Source organism: Schistocerca cancellata, chromosome 7 (genome assembly GCF_023864275.1).
Source record: "Schistocerca cancellata isolate TAMUIC-IGC-003103 chromosome 7, iqSchCanc2.1, whole genome shotgun sequence".
NCBI classification, from domain to species: Eukaryota; Metazoa; Arthropoda; class Insecta; order Orthoptera; family Acrididae; genus Schistocerca; species Schistocerca cancellata.
The window spans coordinates 279,912,368-279,933,652 of NC_064632.1; the positions used below are offsets into that span (position 1 = coordinate 279,912,368).

Sequence of the window (21,285 nt, forward strand, 5' to 3'; positions counted from 1 at the left end):
AATCTTCAGTAGTTATAACATAGGTGTTATGCCTTCTTCTTCTACGTCTTCTGCTTCTTATCTTATTATTTTTTTTTAAAAAAGGGGAATGTTGTTGTTGAGTCCAGTTATCATTCAAATGAGTTTAATAGTTGCTAGATATGGAGTCCAGAGTGTGCATTTTTTTTCCTTATGGGGTAGGCAGCAGCAAAGCTTATTTTCAGAATGCAAGAAAGGAATTTGTTGGTCCTGCATATACTATCTGTTACTTGGTACACATTGACTAGTTTCTATGTACTTAACTGTGGAAACGTGGAAAATAAGAGAATTGATGCTCTTGAGATGTGTCATAGAAGGATGTTGAAAATTAGGTGGACCAGTAAGATAAGACTTGAGATGGTTCTCTAAAGAATCCTTGAGGAAAATAATATATGAAAACTACTGACTAGAACACAGGGCAGGATGGTAGGACATGTATTTAGACATGTAGGAATATCTTCTGTGGTATTAAAGAGAGCCATTTAGGGTAACAATATTGTAGTAGGGAAAGGCAGAGATTGGAAAACATCCAACAAACAATTGAAGATGATGTGTGTAAGATGAGTAGTGTGGCACAGGACAGGAAACCATGGCGGGTCTCATCAAATCTGTCACAAGACATGACTCGAAAAAATGCCGAATGTGGCAGCACAGTGTTAATAAAAACTGAACTTGTATTTGAGAGCCTTCAAGATCTGGATTTTCTCTAGTTCCTCTGACACGATTAAGGCAAATTTATGGATAGTTCTTGTGAAAACGACACAGTCAAGTTCCTCGCAACATTCTAACAAGTGCTTCTTCTGTAATGACATTATTATTGATTGGATATTAAAACCTAATCTTCCTTCCCTACATGGTTGTATTTACATATCTATGATGTTGAGCTATGGTAAATTCCATTTCCTAAATTTTCTCCTTAGTTAATTCATTTCACAGTTTCCCAGCTTTAAAGACTGAATTGGAGAAAAATGCTAAGCAGATTGCTAATTCAGAAATTTTGGGAAACAAAGAAATAAGTTTAATACATTTCAGGTGTTCAACTAATGAATATTGATAACATCATCAAGCTTTAACTGTATGCCTTTTTGTTTCTCTCTCAGCCTATTACTACTTTACATGTTCATTTCACAGTTTTCCAATATTTGGTCACGTTACAAGAAGCAGTTGTGTGTGCCACACAAAAAGTTGTCTCAACAGATTCTTCAGTATTTAACTTCTTGGAAGTAGTATTACCTTCACTCCTACAGTCATTACCCCTTCTAATAAATCATATCTTACAGGTTGCTCAGCTGATTTAAGCATCCGACATACAACTCCAGTGTACACCTGGGAGAAAGTAATAATTCTAAAACAGACAGGATATGACAGCAACGATGTTACATAGCACCTGACGGTGGCAATTTGCCGAAATGGGCTTATCGTGAATTAGATGAAATATAAACAATTTACATAGCAGTGTAGCTGGCTATTATTTTTAATAATGTTTTAAGCATGTTCTACTCATTGAATTTACCCCCAATTTCCTGGAACCTGCTTATCATCTGCATTTATTTTCCAGCTAATATTTCTTTTAGACTTCTCAGCCATTGTTTGACACTTTTTTAATGCTTCTTTCCCAGTCGTCCTGTCTTCTACGAGTTATACATTTTATACATAATTCTACATCTGTATTGTTATACATCTGTATTGTTATGAGTACAAAAAAGAAACACTAATATCATTTTAAATGGCACTGTTTTTCCGATGTGTTCAGGTTTTTAAGGAGTCTGAGGAAATATAGTTGTACTTTGGTGCTTGTTACCCAGGTGTGAACATCATTTCCAACTATCTTGGATGGAAAGATTACTATTCTTCATTCAGTCTTGCAATATCTATTGTAACACAAATAGCTGTTAGTTAATTTTCAGTTCTCTATTATTCTGTGAGAGTGCATACTATGATTAAAAGGAAAGTAACTGATTATCAACCAAAGATTATTAGTTCAGCCTATGTTACATCCTCCTGATCAGACTGCTTTTGTTATGGATGTGTGGTGTATTATGGTTTTTAATTAAGCATGAGGGTTTGTAGTACTCAAGAAAGAGCTAACTCTTTGTACTTTTCTTTAGCAACTGGCAGCTTATTTTACTTTATTAGATTATCGTATGCAATTATATCTGTCTAGTCAAAATGCCATCCAGCTGTCACAGATTAACTGAATGCACTTATTACTGTATTATTATTCACAGTATCACTGAATGTTTCATTGCTACCAAAACTGTTATAGCTTATCTGTGATAGTTTTATAGATACTGTGTAGACTATAATTTGCTATGGACTGGAATTAATGTAATTTTATTCCAAATACAACAGTTTTGTTTTCAAAACCTGTGTTCTGTAATTTGTTGTGCTTTTATGTCAATCATGTTTCAGTAATTTCCTGAAAGTGTGTTATTGTAGAGCAAATTAATAACATACTTCGTGAAAGTACTAGCAATAGCCTGGATACTTTTGCTTTCCTTGATGGAAGGTGCAAATGATTGTGAGGACAGGCTATTGGCTGTGCATTTAATGTGCTCTTTTTTGTGTCATGATAAAATTTTGATAATTGTTTCACATCTCTATTGGCTGATAATGAGTATCCTTAAGTCCTAAACTTAGTTGTCGCTGAGAAATACTGTAGCTTTGTTTGCTTTCTGTAGTAGAAACACTGAGAAGTCAACATTTAATATTAAACAGTGTAAAATCCAGGATGGAACAATGACAATGTTATGAAAAGGATAGACTCACCATACAGTGGATATGTTGAGTTGCAGACTGTAACATCTGTGAGTCAACATCTCCTCTATATGGTGAGTAGCAATCTATTTTTTTCATGATTATGTCAATATTTAAGATTGACTTTTATGTATCCATGGCCACATTTAATTTTTATTTGTCTGTGGTAAGTTGTATAGTAGCAAATATTTGACTGTATATGGAAAAAGCTGTGCTGGCCATCCTGAGTATGTTCTCTGTATTAAATCACATGAAGTTTTTGCTGGGACAATAACTGGAACAACTGACACATGAGCTGGCAATCCCCATTTTAATAGTCTAACAGTTGATAGGACATAAAATCATAAATTTAAAAAAAGTCAAACTCAGCATTGCCGCTATATGGTGAGTGGCACCTTTCCTTTTCATAATATTGTTAAATTAAAAAAAAAAAAAGAAAAAAAAGCTGTTTATGCCTCTAGTTGTATATGACATGTTTAAATATGGCTACAAAGTCTTTCTCAACAGAGAACATGAATAAAAATTTCTCGGTAGTCTTGCCACATCAAATTTGGGTAAAATCCTGATTACTATCTCCATCATTGTGATCAGGCGCTTTCTGACTGTCATGAACTGGCAAGGCTGCCACTTTTATACCCAGAAGCCTTCCTCAGAAAAGGAAACATGCACGTTCGTTCACACAAGCAAGCAGACCACATGCCCACATGACCGTGATGACGAAATCCATACATCATTAATTGCCAATGAATGAATGAACAAATCAAAATCATCATCATCTTCTTCTTCTTCAGCAGTTGCAGCAGCCATTTAATATTCTCTTCTGGATAAAGCTTTTCATTGGACATTTTCTGTGCATTACGGTCTTCATCGACAAGCAACCAGTTTGTTCTTGCATATTTTCTAATGTTATCCATGCATCTTCAATAAGCCCTGTAGTCTCAGTATTTTTGTATCTCATGGTACCCAGCAAAGGACTTCCTTAGTTGGTCTACAATTGGTTTGCTGGGCTATATGTGCTGCCCACTTCCATCTCATTTTGGTTACAGTCATAGTTCAGTCTTCCATTGCAGTCTGTTCCCTAATTGATTTAAAGTTTTCCAGCCACTCTTAGTAATCCTCATTATTCATTTCTGTTTGGACAACCTGTATTTTTATAAGGGGCGATCAAAAAGTTTTCGTTTGAAGACTGTACAGTCCAGTATCGGTATGCCATCCAGGAAAAACTGCTGTGTGCATTGAGGCAATCATCCCAACTACACACCACGTTGAAGATGCCAATTTCGTAAAATACCTTGTCCTGCTGCGTGAAGAAGTCTGTAACTGCCTGCTGCACATCCTCATCTGACAGGAATTGTTGACACTTCGAAGCCTTTTTTAAAGGATCAAAGGTGTGATAATGGCATCAGGGGGTGGGGGGGCTGTGGCAGGTGCTTGAGTGTCTCTCACTAGGATTGTCATTGTTGGACGAGGCTGGCCATCAAGATTTTGCCAGTGTCTTGTGTCAATTCATGACCAGCACAGAAGTTCGTGCACAATTCCACAATGGTGGTTTTTGACAGACATGCTCCCCCATACACATTCTTCATTCTCCAGTGGATGTCTACAACTGTTCGATCTTTGGCAGCCAAGATAAGAATAATAGCATGTAGTTCACATTCTGTTATTACCAGAGAGATAGAAATGCCGCACTGATTCCTTGGCTACATGTTGATACTTATATACACACAACAGAGTTGCACTACATTGCATATACACTACAGCATCCCCCTCAAACAGAAACTTTTTGATGGCCCCTTACAATGGGTTCATTGAAACGTAGGGAAGCATTGCTGTAACTCTAAACTTGTAGTGGATGCTACTAAAGCACTTTGTGTTTCAGTCATTCCTCAACCCCGGATGTGAGGTTTTAGGTGTCTGTGTAGTTGTGTGTATGAATGTGGATGTGTGTACTCTTGCTAGAGAAAGAGCAAGAGCCCAAAAGCTAGTGTAAATAGTGTATTCTGTTGAATATTTCTTACGTGCCACGCATCAGTTTACTATGGGTGAGACATTACTTATCCTTTATTTTACATGCAGGTTGTCCATAATTAAAGTTCCAGTTTCAGAATGCTGTAGGAAGAGAACCACTGCTCTGAATGATGTCAAATTTGAACAGCATGTTATTGACACATGGGGAAACATAATGGAATGAAAAAAAATAATGAAATGTGACTGATAGACAGTCACATAACTGTCAGCATATGCGCACCAACAGATGTGCAGCACATTGCTGTTCCTCAGTTTGTGTCAGAGACACCCACATAACTATCTTCATGAAGGACTGCACACTGCTGGCAAAGCTCTTTTACAGGAACAGTGGCTGTACCCCTGTAGCCATGCAGAAGTTCCTGATACTTTAGGATATGAAGAAAGGCATTGATCTGACGTCTGCTAAGGGTCTAGAGTAAATATTTACAAAATTCGAAAAGCCAGGTTCTTTTGAGTGCAGTGTAGCAGAGGGAGGAGAGCAGTTAATCTGACATCTGTCAAAGATGTGGTCAAAGCACTGCAGGAGGGGTTGAACAGTGGTGTGTAAACATGCAGTACACAGGGGATTGTCCACACGTTGGATATGTCTATGAGCACAATGCGTAAAATCCTACAAAACAACCTGCATTGCTGTCCATACAAAATCACCCACATTCAGGAGTTGCATCCTGCTGACATGTTAGCAAGACAAACATTCACTCAGGAAATTCTTGCTTGCGTGGAAGTAGACAGTGAATGACATGGAACATTCTGTGCACAGATGAAGTCCATTTCTATCACCAAGGACATGTCAATATGCAGAACAGCAGAATAAAGGCAACAGAAAATACCTGCATCATCACTGGTAAATGATATGAGAGTCTTTTGCCCAACAATCTCATTTTGACACTTCAACAGCATGGATGTATGGGAGGATCATTTTTATGCAAGACTGCATTCCTGTGCAAATTGCACAGCCAGTGAATTGGCTACTGCGGAGGTATTTCATTTCCATACATCCTGGCTGTCCAGATCACCTGATCTTAATCCATGTCACTTCCATCTATGAAGTTGTCTGAAAGATGTTGTGTTCAGTGCTCCATTTACGAACATAGTTGAATTGAAGGCATTCGAAAGGTGACCCCCAGGACACTCCAATCTGTTTTGGAACATGCTGCTTCTCAATTTCAACTTGTGACGTATCGAACATGTTTTGCATCAATCTCATGACAATTACACTCCTGGAAATTGAAATAAGAACACCGTGAATCCATTGTCCCAGGAAGGGGAAACTTTATTGACACATTCCTGGGGTCAGATACATCACATGATCACACTGACAGAACCACAGGCACATAGACACAGGCAACAGAGCATGCACAATGTCGGCACTAGTACAGTGTATATCCACCTTTCGCAGCAATGCAGGCTGCTATTCTCCCATGGAGACGATCGTAGAGATGCTGGATGTAGTCCTGTGGAACGGCTTGCCATGCCATTTCCACCTGGCGCCTCAGTTGGACCAGCGTTCGTGCTGGACGTGCAGACCGCGTGAGACGACGCTTCATCCAGTCCCAAACATGCTCAATGGGGGACAGATCCGGAGATCTTGCTGGCCAGGGTAGTTGACTTACACCTTCTAGAGCACGTTGGGTGGCACGGGATACATGCGGACGTGCATTGTCCTGTTGGAACAGCAAGTTCCCTTGCCGTTCTAGGAATGGTAGAACGATGGGTTCGATGACAGTTTGGATGTACCGTGCACTATTCAGTGTCCCCTCGACGATCACCAGTGGTGTACGGCCAGTGTGATGCTGGGTGTTGGCCCTGTGTGCCTCGGTCGTATGCAGTCCTGATTGTGGCGCTCACCTGCACGGCGCCAAACATGCATACGACCATCATTGGCACCAAGGCAGAAGCGACTCTCATCGCTGAAGACGACACGTCTCCATTCGTCCCTCCATTCACGCCTGTCGCGACACCACTGGAGGCGGGCTGCACGATGTTGGGGCGTGAGCAGAAGACGGCCTAACGGTGTGCGGGACCGTAGCCCAGCTTCATGGAGACGGTTGCGAATGGTCCTCGCCGATACCCCAGGAGCAACAGTGTCCCTAATTTGCTGGGAAGTGGCGGTGCAGTCCCCTACGGCACTGCGTAGGATCCTACGGTCTTGGCGTGCATCCGTGCGTCGCTGCGGTCCGGTCCCAGGTCGACGGGCACGTGCACGTGCACCTTCCGCCGACCACTGGCGACAACATCGATGTACTGTGGGGACCTCACGCCCCACGTGTTGAGCAATTCGGCGGTACGTCCACCCGGCCTCCCGCATGCCCACCATACGCCCTCGCTCGCATACGGTTCACGTCCACGCTGTCGCGGCATGCTACCAGTGTTAAAGACTGCGATGGAGCTCCGTATGCCACGGCAAACTGGCTGACACTGACAGCGGCGGTGCACAAATGCTGCGCAGCTAGCGCCATTCGACGGCCGACACCGCGGTTCCTGGTGTGTCCGCTGTGCCGTGCGTGTGATCATTGCTTGTACAGCCCTCTCGCAGTGTCCGGAGCAAGTATGGTGGGTCTGACACACCGGTGTCAATGTGTTCTTTTTTCCATTTCCAGGAGTGTAGAAACCAGTGTGGTTTTGCTTTTTGTTTGGTTTTTGGCCCCAGGACAGTTAAAAATTGATTTTTCCCATCCAATGCGTTATGACCTTGCCATGGTGGATGGGCCTACGTAACTAACAGTGCCACAGTTGTTGACTGCCAGACTTATGCAGTCATGCATGTTGAACAGTACAGATGGTGTAATGTGCAACTCGGACCACAGCTGTTATATAGTGATTAATCTGTCATTTATAACCAATCCTATTTATTTTTTATGCTTCCAGCGCCATCTATTGGTAAATCTTTTGTCCCCAATAACATTTCCCCCTGCATCAATAATATGTTGATCAAATTTGATGTCTTTCTTAGCAGTGCTTCTCTTTCTGCAGTGTTTTGAAACTGAAACTTTAATTAGAGACACCCTGTATTACTCCATCAAGGAATTTCCACTGTTGTTGGACTTGGTGGAAGCTTAGTTATGAAATCAGCTATTTGCTTTACCAACAGCACACTATGTAATTTTTACTCTTCGTTTATTTCTTTTGTCGTCCATCCAGTTGGTGTCTTCAACTGCACTAAACTCAAAAATGTCTTTAACTGTTTCTGTAGCCTTTTCTTTAAAATTATATTTTAGTCTTGATATAGTTGGTTTTCAAACCTGTTTTCACACTTGCTCTATTAAATTTCAACAATGGAAGGAAGGACTTGCCTACTCTAGAGGTACACAGTATAATGACATAAACAAAATGAAAGTGATTCAGGTAGCTTCAGTTAATACAGTTCCTTCATTTCTACAGTTTCAAGACCTGAAAACTATTTATTCCAAGAATAGTGCTGATGATACTGAATATCTTGTTTGACTCCTTTCAGTTCTGGATTTCCCCCAGTCCTGATGAAGTCTGATGGAAGCTGTATCAATGATGTATACATTCTTCAGGATACTAACATAAGTTGGATCAATGAGTTATTTATCAAAGACTATTAATGCAAATTGTGTTGAAATAGAATCAAAGGCTATCTCAAAATCAATGTACCTTTGCCTGATAACAGTTTTTTTAATGCAGTTAGTTACAGTTGTAGTGACTATATTGTAAATTATGCCTGATAGATAGGTCTAAAGTTTATGTTCTGTGAAGCTCTTTTCTTGCCAAGCTGAACAATTGCAATGTTGTTCCAACATTCAGGAATTGTCTTCCTCTGCAGACATTTAAACAGGTTTGCAGTTATACTTTGTACATCTTGGCAATTGCAATGTTGTTCCTACATTCAGGAATTGTCTTCCTCTGCAGACATTTAAACAGGTTTGCAGTTATACTTTGTACATCTTGGCATCTGAGTTTCACCTTTTTTATTGAACCTTTTTTTATTGAAGCAGAATTATCTCCATACCTTTATTCATATTTCATCTGAGATTATTACTGGATTATAAGGATTTTTATTTACAAGTTTCTGAATCATGTGTTTACCTGTATAAACGTTTAAAGAAGTCTTCAAGTGGTACTAAAATTTTATTTCTATCGTTAGTTGTTATGCATTCTGGTACTCTAACAAATGAAATGTGGTTTCTGTGCAATATAGCAATCTGTTTTGTTTTCCTCATGGTCATGTTGTATTCAGTTGTTTCTTTTACCAAATTTTAGTGCTGTCCTCTCACATTCCCTCCTAGACAGTTTGAATTTTTATTTAATTCAGCATGTTCCTATTATCATTTGCTTGAGTGATTGTCCGCTTTTTAATAGCTACCTTATTGCATCTCTCACACACACGCGTACACACACACACACACACACACACACACACACACACAAGGATTCTACTTTTACAAGCTTTTAGAGCCAGTGGCTCCTTCTTTTGGTGGAAGAGTTGAAGGGGAAGGAAGAGGGGCGAAGGAAAAGGGTTGGAGAGGTTTAGGGAAAGGGATACAGTTTAGAAAAGTCACCCAGAATCCCAGGTCAAGGGAGACTTACTGGATAGGATGAGAAGGAAAGACTGATTGTTGGGGACTGCACCAGACGAGATTTGAAAACCTGAGGAATTATAGTAAATTAGGGGCCAGGGGGGTGGCGAGAACCAAGGACATGTTGTAGTGCTAATTCCCACCTGCAGAGTTCTGAGAAACTTGTTCTGGGGGAAGAATCCAAATAGCCCGTGTGGTGAAACTGGCACCCGAGGTCATGACTGTCATGTTGTACAGCATGCTCTGCAAAAGGATATTGTGTATTGCTAGTATACGCCCTCTGCCTGTGCCCATTCATCCTGACTGATAACTGGGTGGTAGTCATGCCGATGTAAAAGGCTGAACAGTGTTTACTTAACAGCGGGTATATGACGTGTCATTTCACGGGTGGCTCTCCCTTTGATAGTATATGTTTTGCCAGTTAAGGGCTGGAATAGCTGGTGTTAGGAGGGTGCATAGGGCAAGTCTTGCAGTGAGGACAGTCACAGGGGCAGCAGTCATAGGGTAGGGATGTGAGAGCAGAAGGAGCATAGGGTCTGACAAGGATATTGCGGAGATTGGGAGCACAACAAAAAGCTATTCTGGGTGTGGCGGGCAAAATCTCAGACAGAATGGAATTTTTTATCTCTCCATTTACATTATATTATCAATAACTGATTTTTCATTGTTATATTAACCCAAATACATTGTACTTCATTTTATTTGACTCCTCTTCAAACTCTACTAATCCATCTTTGGGTCTTAAAAATAAGGAACTTATCCCTGGATAGAGTGTAGTAGAAGTTGTTGGATTTCTAAGATCCATCTTATTGTTTGTTTCACCAAACATCATTTAGTAAGGTGCATGCACTGCTGGGTGGATCCCACAGTTTGAAGCCACAGTTGGGGTTTTGTCAGTCCACTATTCCCATTCTTCTTTCATCTGGATTGGAGTACCAGCATCCTAGTTACTCACATGTGACAGTAGGGCCTCTATGTATCCTATCCATGGTACAGTAGCTTGCGAGGACTTGGAAGAGTTTATCGAGGCCCATGAACAAAGCTGAACTTCATCAGAAGATGTATTTACTACATTCTCAACCTAGACCTGAGCGTTTATGAATTTCAGACTCGATAACATGCCAGCAGGAATTTATAGTTAATATCATCATTCAGCAGTCAGGTAATGTTTCTTTATGTTATTAGTAATATATTTAGTCATTAACTCACCGTATTGTGGTGTGGTGAACAGCCCATTTGTATTTTTTCCTATTATAGTTCTCCAGTGAGATAATGACTGTAACAGGACTGACAGTTGCATGGTGTGAAGTTGGGAATCTACATTAGGCGGTTCCCTCAATCATCACCAAGATGCCATTAAGGGCTTTACTCTCGCTAAAAGAATGAGTTCTTGCGACATGTGTGTATAACACTCACATTAATGTGATGGTAGTAATGAAACACAGAATCTATAATGAAGAATGTACACTAACGAGCCAAAACATTGTGATCACCTGCTTAACGTCGTGGAGGTCCACAGAAATAATTCTGCATGGCACGGGTTTGTTAAATCCTTGGTAGGTTTTGAGAGAGAGAGAGAGAGAGAGAGAGAGAGAGAGAGAGAGAGAGAGAGAGAGAGAGAGAAATCAGCTTCGTAGCATGTCAGTTCACTTTCAGAATGCAGTACAGCAGTGATTCTTTGTGGCACAGATCGCACAGATCCAATGTCCTTGGCAGGTTTCCAAAGGTTTGTGGCAGCAAATGTCTATATACAGGTCACCCAGCTCCTGTAAACTATGAACTGGTGATTTGTGACCATAGAGCTGGCATTCAACAGCATCCCAGGTGTGTTGAATCTGCAAAATGAGATTTTCACTCTGCAATGGAGTGTGTGCTGACATGAAACTTTCTGACAGATTAAATCTGTTTGCCCCAAGACTCAAACTCGGGACCTTTGCCTTTCGCGGGCAAGTGCTCTGCCATCTGAGCTACTCATGAATCATGACCCATTCTCGCATCTTTACTTCCACCAGTACCTCGTCTTCTACCTTTCAAACTTCACAGAAACTCTGCTGCAAAACTCAAGATTAGCTCTTGTGGAAGAAAGTATATTGCAGAGATTTGGCTTAGCCACAGCCTGGAGGATGTTTCCAGGATGAATTTCCACCGTGCAGCAGAATTTGCACTTATATGAAAGTTGCAATTTTACAGGAGAGTGTCTGAGAAGTTTGGAAGGTAGGACATGAGTTACTCCAGAATTAAAGCCGTGAGGATAGTTCACGAATCATGCTCGGGTAGCTCAGACAATAAAGCACCTGCCTGCGAAAGGCAAAGGTCCCGAGTTTGAGTCGTGGTCCTGCACATAGTTTTAAACAGACAGGAAGTTTCGTGTTCCATCTGGTTAAGACCAGACAAACTTGGTTGCTAAAACATCAATGTGAGTTCACTATTGTGCTCCTCAAATCACTGTAACACAATTACAGTTAAACCTCTGGAAGATGCCGTCACCATAGGGAAAGACATGAGGTGTGAAGGGTCACAGGTTCCCTGCAGTAATGTGCATATAATCCACAGCTGTCATGGTGTCTTCGATTACTACCACAGATCCCACAGAACCCCAGGTAAATGTTGCCCGTAGTATAATTCTGCCTCTGCCAGCCTGCATTGTGGCATGGTGCAGGGCACATGTTTCGAGCAGCTGTTTGCCTGGATGTTGCTTTATCTGGGTACTACCATCAACCTGGTGTAACATGAAGTGTGATTGTTCTAACCAGGTGGTATGTTTCTGTTGATCCTTAGTCGAACCTCAAAGATCCTGTGCCCACTGCAATCATAGCTGACAATTTTGCTGGGAACATGTAGGTGTCATTTGCTGCAGACCCCCTTGTTCGACATTGTACTGTGAGTGGTGCGCTCCTACCTGCACTGGCATTGTACTCTGTTGTCGGATCTTCCTCATATTGCTGCCTACCATGCTGTACAGAGCTAGTCTACTCTTGATTTCCATGTTCTGTGAAAAGTCATAGACATCCGACACCTTGTGACCTATTTGTGGAGGATTACTGTTCTTCAAACATATTCCGTAGACATTCACAACAGTAGCACACAAACAGCCAACTAGGTCACCATTTCCAAGATGGTCATTCCCAGTCTCTGGGCCATAACAATCTGTCTGTTTCCAAAGTCGCTTATGTCACTGGATTTCCACATTTGTGACCCGTATTGTCACTAGAATGATCCCCCATTCACCTCTGCTCTGTTTGTATAATTTCCTTACTGCATGACATGCCCACAATGTCATCAGGCAATATTCAGTCCTGCAGTGGGCAGTGATTACAAAGTTTTGGCTTGTCGGCGTACATGTTCTTTGCTATGGTTGTGTGTTTTATAATTGCAATCAAGTTAATCCACGAAGTAAACCAGAGCCCAAAGTATATTTTATGTTTGATACAGGTATGTGAACCACAGTGTGGAAGTTTAAATGAATGATGGTCATGTAACCACCTAGTCACAAGACTAGCAAGGATTTTAAAAATGCAGTGTTAAACATTCAACTGCCCTACTGAGACAGCTATTATTAAAAGCTGAGAACAGTGTGCTGATAAAAATTTCTCTGTCAATACGAAAAAATGTAAATCTGTTGGTAAGTGTTAAACTACGAATCCAAAGGTCTGGAATTCAATTCCCAGTTGGTCGTAAGATTTTTTTCTGTCACTTATTACTTGTTTCGTGTATGGCAAGAATTATGTATGTGAAAAGTGTCCATCTTATAACAGCAGGGGGAAGTTGGTTTGAGAGGGGAAGGCAGGAAAGGATTTACCACGTCCAACACAATAACGCTTAGTAAAGCACTGCCATGTTAAAGACGACCTTCATATTGACAGCTTTACTTTTTTTGGCTTCACAATATTTTATTTTTATGGAGGATTATTCAGATTATAAGCACCCTTTTAAAAAACACTCTGATTTAGTGTGCATAGTCTCCTTTTTACACCAACATCTGATCATGTTGTTGTAGGCGTTGTGTTATCAAGTCATCTGGAGGTTGCAAGGTTTTTCTATTGAATTATCATAGTCAGTTTTCTTTTGCGTATCGGCTACTGAAAGAAGTACACATATGTCAGTAATGGCAGAAGTTTAGTGTGTTCATTTTCTTTGGCGAATTGTTCATTATGATGTTTGTTTTAGTCCCTCTTTCTGTGCATACCATATTTTGAATAGCACAGAATGCTGTGAAAAATGTAGATTTTTTCCTGACGTTCATTTGAACTTGTACTTTCAGAGGGAACAGCAGAGGTATATCCGGAGGACGTGGAGGAACAAGATGTGGTTTCTATTTCTACATGGCTCAAGAAGCCAGAAGTAATTGAGTCTTTTAAATGTCATGAAGTGAAAGTCAATGGCTACATGTATGAAAGGTAAAATTTAATTTCTGAGAACCTCTGTTCTACACAAACATTATATGCTGAAAAATATTCATTTTAAGCAATGTGCTTTTCATCACAATTTCCTTCTGTGCACAGCATCATTATTATATTTTGAATATGTATGTGTATTTTATATGAAAGTAGTTACGAAAAATAACAAAAGCTGTAGATTTAGGGGCTATGATGTAAAACTGTGGAGTGCCATTATAGTTTTTCAGAAGTAAACATGATATTTTGACAGTGGTGAGCTGGAGATGCATTTTGTTCTTAATTGATAAATTTGTTAAACTTTTACTGTTGTCCAAGTTGTTGCAACAAAATGTCAAGGCATTTATACATCATTGGATAAGATAAATAGTTGCATGTTGATGGATACCTCCCCATCCCAATTGTCAATGTGCAGTTAACAGTATCTATTACAAACTGCTCTGATAATGTACTGTTGTCCTTAGGTAGTGTTTCCCCATGGAGTTCACAAACAGCTCTCAAGGCTTTGCAAGATGGGCACTCGTAGCCTTAAGATGACAAAATTTGAAAAATTGATGAATTGTAATTTAATCAGAAATTTCAATCACGTAATCAGTGAAGTAAAATGCCTGAGTGTAGGCACAGTTATGTTTAGAAATTAAAGGCTCTTCCTCATACTGTTGCAGTGTGAACTGCTCTAAAGTGTTAAATGACTGAGAGCAGCCTCACTCAGTGGATATGCCTTTAAAAATCTCAAAAAAGTTCTTAGGTGAGCAATTTCTTCTAAGAAATTTGGAAAATTATTAAGGAATAAAGGAGACTGCTCACCGAGTACCAGAGGTGTTGACGTTTGATAGGGACACAGAAAAGAGAACAAAAACTTTGCCAGCTTTTGGAAGATATCCTTTGACGAGCGTGAGTGTGTATCCACAAAAACGCACGTGCGCGTGCACACACACACACACACACACAGATATTCATGTCTCGGCAACCAGAGATAGTGGTCACGTGCACACATGTGTGTGTGTGTGTGTGTGTGTGTGTGTGTGTGTGTGTGTGTGTACTTAGCATTTCCACTGTATGGCGAGTTGCAATCTATCCTTTTCATAATATTGTCATTATTGAATAGTTCATAAATTTACACAGACAAATTGTCTGGTAATATACTTTTGAGCTCCTTATCTGTTACCTATTAGTAACGTACAAGTACTTTGTGTAAAAGACATCATAGTCACCTTTGACTGTAGAAGTTATTTATTTTCACTTTTGCAGTTTCAGCCATATGGGCATTATTAAGTGGTATACTGCAAAACATAAAAAAATAATGAACAGAGAGTCAGAGAGTGTCTGCACAATGGCACTAACATCATGCCATGCATACAGTAGTTATATTATCAGAAAATGCCAAAAATAACATTTTTGTTGGTACATTGCTTACACTGTGCTTTAGCACATATGAGAACCTACAAATCTTCTGATATATTGTGTGTGTATGTTGAGTCTTTTATTTGTAAAAATGTACAGTAATAACCCAGACTTACACAATATGTGGGACCAAGCAATAACAATGTAAGTCAAATTCACATTAAATTGGGGTTCAATTTTGTTTGTAAATACATACAAATTAAGTTCAGTTGGGGCCAGAGACTAAAGCAAACAATGTAATCTAGAAGACAAATCTTTAATACAATGTTCAACAAAATAAGATATTATATTACAATAGAGTGTTATGCGTTGCAACAATTTAAACCCAAGTTATTGTGATGTAGAAGGCTTCACAAAATCTAACAGTGTTGTCTGATGAGTCATACATTTTTTCTTCTCACACAGAGAGTCCTCATAGCACACTAATGTTTTATTCCCATTTTGTATCAGAAATGCACATTTTATTGGAATCTATTTTTTCTAAAACTTGTAACACTTTTTCAATTGAACTGAGGCCTTGTGTCAAGTGTGCAATTGTCTTTTCAGTCTTCTGATTGAAATTATACAAGGTAAAGGAAAAATTTTGAAACTGTGAAAAACTCTCAGTACTCATAAACTCAAGTATCATTCGTGAATATCATGGTATTAGTGCTCAGATGGAAACAATGTTAAAATAATGATTTCAATAGTGAAGGAAGTGTGAAAAATTATCGCGTTGATCAGAAAACGGAGAGCTCTCAAGCTAAAGAGATTTTAGAGAGACTGAAGGAAGAAGCTGAAGAGGCAGCCACAGATGAAATGTTTAAAACTAGTGATGGTTAGTTTAGCACTTTCAGACGTCATCATAATTGGCATAGAATCTCAGAAATTGGAGAGCCACAAAGTGCTGATAGAGAGATTGTGTTGCTCTATCCAGAGAAACTCAGTACATTGACAGAAGAAGGTGTCTATACCAGCCAAATCATATTCAACATAGCTGAAACTGATCTGTTCTATAAGACGTCTAAAAGAAGTTTTATTGCACGTAAAGAGAGAATCTTTCCAGGTTTCATAGCTGCCGAAGATTTACTGACAGTGATGGTTACTGTGAATGCAGCCGGTGATTGTGAATTAAAAGCTTTCTTAATTTATCGCTCAGAAGATTCAACAACTTTAAAAACTACATTTAATGCTCTATTGCCGGTGATTTGGAAGTCAAATGATAAAGCTTAGATGACAGCTTCTCTTTTTGAGGACTGGTTTGGTTGTCACATCATGCCTTGAGTCAAACATTATTGCCAGTTAAAACAAATCCCATATAAAGTGATCCTATTAATTGACAAGGCACCAGCTCATCCTCTTGTGACTCTAATTAATTTTGACCCATGTGTGAAAGTTGTATTTTTGCAAATGAATGATGGTAATGTTCAAGAACTGCTGGATTCACACAAAAAGTAGCTGACAGAAGATAAGCATATAGATGTGTGTGAGCAAGAACAAAACATTGAACAACCAGGTTCTTTACACCCGTGTCAGTCTTTTGTTTCCTTACCATCCTTCATGTGGATGACATAGTTGGAATCTATCAATCAAGCCAGCTCCGTTGATGAAAGAGTTCCCCACAAAACATGCCTGAACCTGTCATAAGCCTAGCACTGTATGCGGGAGTGTGTGTGTGTGTGTGGGGGGGGGGGGGGGGAATAGAGATGCTTGATGCTCTAACAGATGTCCCAGATGACCTAATCCCATTAGACTTCAGTTTATGGGGCTGGTTAAAGGGGGAAGTGTGTACTACAAACTTCGATACATAGGAAGAACTTGTTGCCCCCATCACCCATGCTGTTGCCAGTATTAAAGTCCATCAAGACCATGATCGATGTGCAATGCAACACACCTCCAGTGTGTTGACAAGTGCTTCGAGATGGGTGGGGGCCTTTCAAAGACCTCTTGTAGGATTGATCAGTCATCTGTCCGACCATTATTCTGCCCACCACAGTGCCTACACAGCATTTCGGTAAGTAATATTCACACTTGTCCTCATATTCATTCATGGACATGTGTAGTCTCCAATTTGCTCCAGTTCCATAACAATCGAAAATCAGGCACATGTTCATAGGACTTTTTCAGTTGATTTTCACATGCAGAATCACCTCACAAATTATGTGACGTTCTTCCTGAATCACGCTGTGTAATAACTAGCTCTGTTGACTAATGTAAGAGTGTAGTTAAGGTACTCAGGTAACAAGTGTTTGCTCTGGAATGTACAATCTGTGATGGGGGGGGGGGGGGGGGGGGGGGTGGAACCACCTAGAATGTGTCTTCACGCCAACCAACCAAGTTGCCATGTAAACAGTGTACATAAGTAACAATTTGGCGGGTTTCATGTTACTGATGTTAACAATGGTAACAATATACATAATTTCCCATTATCTCGATGTACATAGTCTCAATGCTCATGTAATGTAGATGCATTCTTACAGTTAAAAGACTCAAGAAACAGATATCATGATGACATGTGTATGAGTCAGAAGAGTTTTTTAAATGAACACATCACCATTTCACTGTATTGCTGTTTAATTACGACCCATGTTTCGGCCCTTTGTGCCATTTTCAAGTGACTGAGTTTATGTCATTAAAATATAGTGCAGGACATCAAGCTCAAAATTGGCCATAAATAAAGAAAAGTATTCGTTCCCACAAAATGCCAGATGTAAAATCATCATCTCGTAAAAAGATCATTAAATAATAGTGGGAGCATTTCATATTTAGTAAAAACAGGTTTGCTTTGGAATATAAAAGATGAACATATGCCTATCATTATAACTCAAGCACATGCATTCATCTTTTATATACCAAAGTAAACTTGAAAAATATAATGTGTTCCCACTGTTATTTATTGATTGTTTTACAAGATGATGATTTTACATCTGGCATTTCATGGGGAGCGAATATTTTGAGCTTTATGTTCTGCAATATACGTTAATGACATAAACCCAATCACTTGAAAATAGCATAAAAGGCCAAAATGTGGGTCGTAATTAAATAAACAACAATATAATCAAATGACGATGTGTTCATTCAAAAATTATTGTATGACTGTTGCTCAGCATCATCAAAAAAGATTATTTTTAGATTCTGACATGGGTTACAGCACAGTGTAAGTAATGTGTTATTTTTGACATTTTTCAGTACTACAACTGTCGTATGCATGACATGATGTTAGTGTCGTTGTGTATATACATTCTGTTAATTTTTTATGTTTTGCAATGACTGCCTGATAATGACCAATACTGCCAAAATTGCAATAGTGCAAATAAATAACTTTCAGATTCAAGTTGACTGTGATGCCTTTTACAAAATGTTATGTGACTGTGAAACCAAACCACCAGAAGTTAATAGAAGTGCTTTGTTGCAACTTGAAATTAGACGGTATACAGACTTGCAATTATCAACTATTTAAATGTTAATGAGATTAATGAGAATGGTGGGAAACACAAACTAACAAAGCATAAATGGCTAGACAAGAAATGTTAGGCTGTAGAAGTGTACATGACCATGGGAAGATCGATTCTACATATAGGGAAACGAAAGAGACATTTAGAGAAAAGTAAAGCAGCTATATGAATATCAAGAACTCAGAGAAAAGCCCATACTAAGGAAAGAAAGGAAAGATGAAAGGGGAAGGAACATAGAACATCTATATAAGGGAAATGAAACTTGAAGACAGCATGTAGGCAGAGAAGAGGAAGTAAATGACGAGGAGAGAGAGATGATACTGTCAGAAAAATTTGACAGACCACTGAAAGACCTAAGTCAAAACAAGTCCCCTGGAGTAAATGACATTCCCTCAGAATTATTGGTACCATTGGAAGAACCAGCCATGGCAAAACTATTCCAACTTTGTGTGTGAGATATTTGAGAGAGGAGAAATAACCCCAGACTTTAAGATTGATGTAATAGTTCCTGTTCCAGAGAAGGCAGGTGTGAACATTACCAGACCATCAGTTTGATGAATCATGATTGTAAAGTACTGACACTAATCATTTACAGAAGACTGGATAAATTGGTAGAAGCTGGTCATGGGGACATATGGGAACTCATGAAGCTATACCGAACCTGTCACTTATTGGTAGCAATGATAAAATACAGGAACCAGATTGCAGTTATAAGAGTCGAAGGGCATGAAAGTGAAGCAATAGTTGAGAATGAAGTGAGGCAGGATTGTAACCTATCCCCCATGTTACCAGTCTATACATTGAGTAGGCAGTAAAGGAAACCAAGGAGAAGTTTTGAGAGGGAATTAAAGGTCGGAGAGAAGAAATAAAATCTTTGAAGTTTGCTAGTGTGATTGTAATTCTGTTGGAGACTGCAAAGGGTTTGGAAGAGCAGTTGGACAGAATGGATAGTATCTTGAAAAAGGTCAATATCAACAAAAGTGAAACAAAGGCAATGAGACACTTGGTATTTTGGGAGCAAAATAACTGACATTAGGTATGTTAAAGAAGATATTAACTGCAGACTGACAATGATAAGAAAAGTGTAAAAAAAGGAAAAAAAAATCTTAACGTCAGATATAAATTTAAGTGCCAGGAAGAATTTGCTGAAGGTATTTGCATGGGGTGTAGCTTGTATGGAAGTGAGACATGGATGATAAGCAGTTTAGACAAGAAGAGAATAGAAAATTTGAAATGTGGTGTGACAGAAGAATACTGAAAATTGTATGGGTACATTGAATAACAAGTGAGGGAAAAAGAAATTTGTGCATAATTTGACTATAAGAAGGGAGTGACACATCACGAGGCATCAAGGGATCGTCTATTTGGTAATGGAAGAGAGTGTGGGTGAGGAGCAAAAATTATAGAAGGAGAACAAGAGACGAATACAGTAAGCAGTTTCAGGAGGATGTAGGTTGCAGTAGTTATTCGGAGACGAAGAGGCTCGTACGGGATATAGTGACATGGAGAGCTGCATCAAACCATTCTTCGGACTGAAGACCACAAAACAACTAATAGAACAGCATAAATCTCTAAACATGCTCAGAATTTAGATGTATCTGAAAATAAATTCCAAGTTGTTGTTGATTGTGAAATTTTTTATGTCAAATTAAACTAGATACACCATTGTTTACTTCACATTATAAATTCTGTATTTATGCTAGATACTATGATTATAAAAGAAGCAACGACTTTTGGGGGACATACTGGATACCTGCAATTGTTAATTATAATTTATTCAGATTCTGCAGGATAGTCAAATAGAAAAAGTAAAGTGGAGTGCTGAAATAAACTGTTACGTAGCAGACATGAGACAGTGGAAGTAAATGGTAGAGGAAACCTTTGATCTTTTTGTGGATTCCAGTTCATACTTGAATAGTTTTTAATGAACAGGTCAACCACTTGGCAAGAAACACTTCAGATGTAGGTGTTTTCAGACATACTACAATTCCAAAGTTCTGTCTTGCATCGTGTGTGAAAAACAAATCTTGAGGACATTATAAAAAGAACTTTTAAATACTTCATGCTATTGAAGGCAAGTGGTATGTTATGTTCCAGCAATTCCTGTAAAATCTTGGTTCACTGACGATGGGATTAGCAGACATCTCTTCATAAAGATAACAAGAATTGGGTTTAATCAAAAAATGTATCTCAGCTCATACTCGCAGAATTGGTGTTGCGAATGTTTCCCAATGAGACTGCATTGACAAATCTAGTGGATTTGTAACTCCCATGCTCTGAATATAAAGATCAGTGGGAAGAACTAATCAACTAACTAAATAAACCAGAGGTCTAATTTCCTTGTAGTATATTCCAGTTATTACTGTATTCAGAAACTGTATACAGTATACAAGACATATTCAAATTTTGGCATAATATGTCAGCTTAGCTTGTAGCTGTTTTTGGACACTGAATATGTCATTCAATTTAATATGAACATAATGACAAATGTGCAAACTTAAAATTGTGGCATGTGGAGTGTATTCAGTAATATTTACTTGTGTGTTGTATACATCTAGTTAGTCTATATTTCTATCACATGCTGATTTAGTTTAATACTGTATATCAAGGATGGCTTAGTGGCGTGATAAATACCAAATACATAAAACAAATTGAAGGAAAAGCAGATGAAAGTCAAAAATATCAACAATATTAGGAAGAAGATAGATT

At 39.1% G+C, this 21,285-nt stretch overlaps 1 protein-coding gene across 1 annotated transcript in view; it reads left to right on the forward strand.

The window, feature by feature from the left end:
* The window catches only part of LOC126092451 (TBC1 domain family member 23), a 251,795-nt gene that overhangs the window by 211,930 nt on the left and 18,580 nt on the right, over positions 1-21,285 (forward strand). The window contains exon 11 of the mRNA XM_049908052.1: positions 13,606-13,741. Coding sequence (XP_049764009.1) covers positions 13,606-13,741 — 136 coding nt within the window. The remainder of the gene's footprint in view (positions 1-13,605; positions 13,742-21,285) is intronic.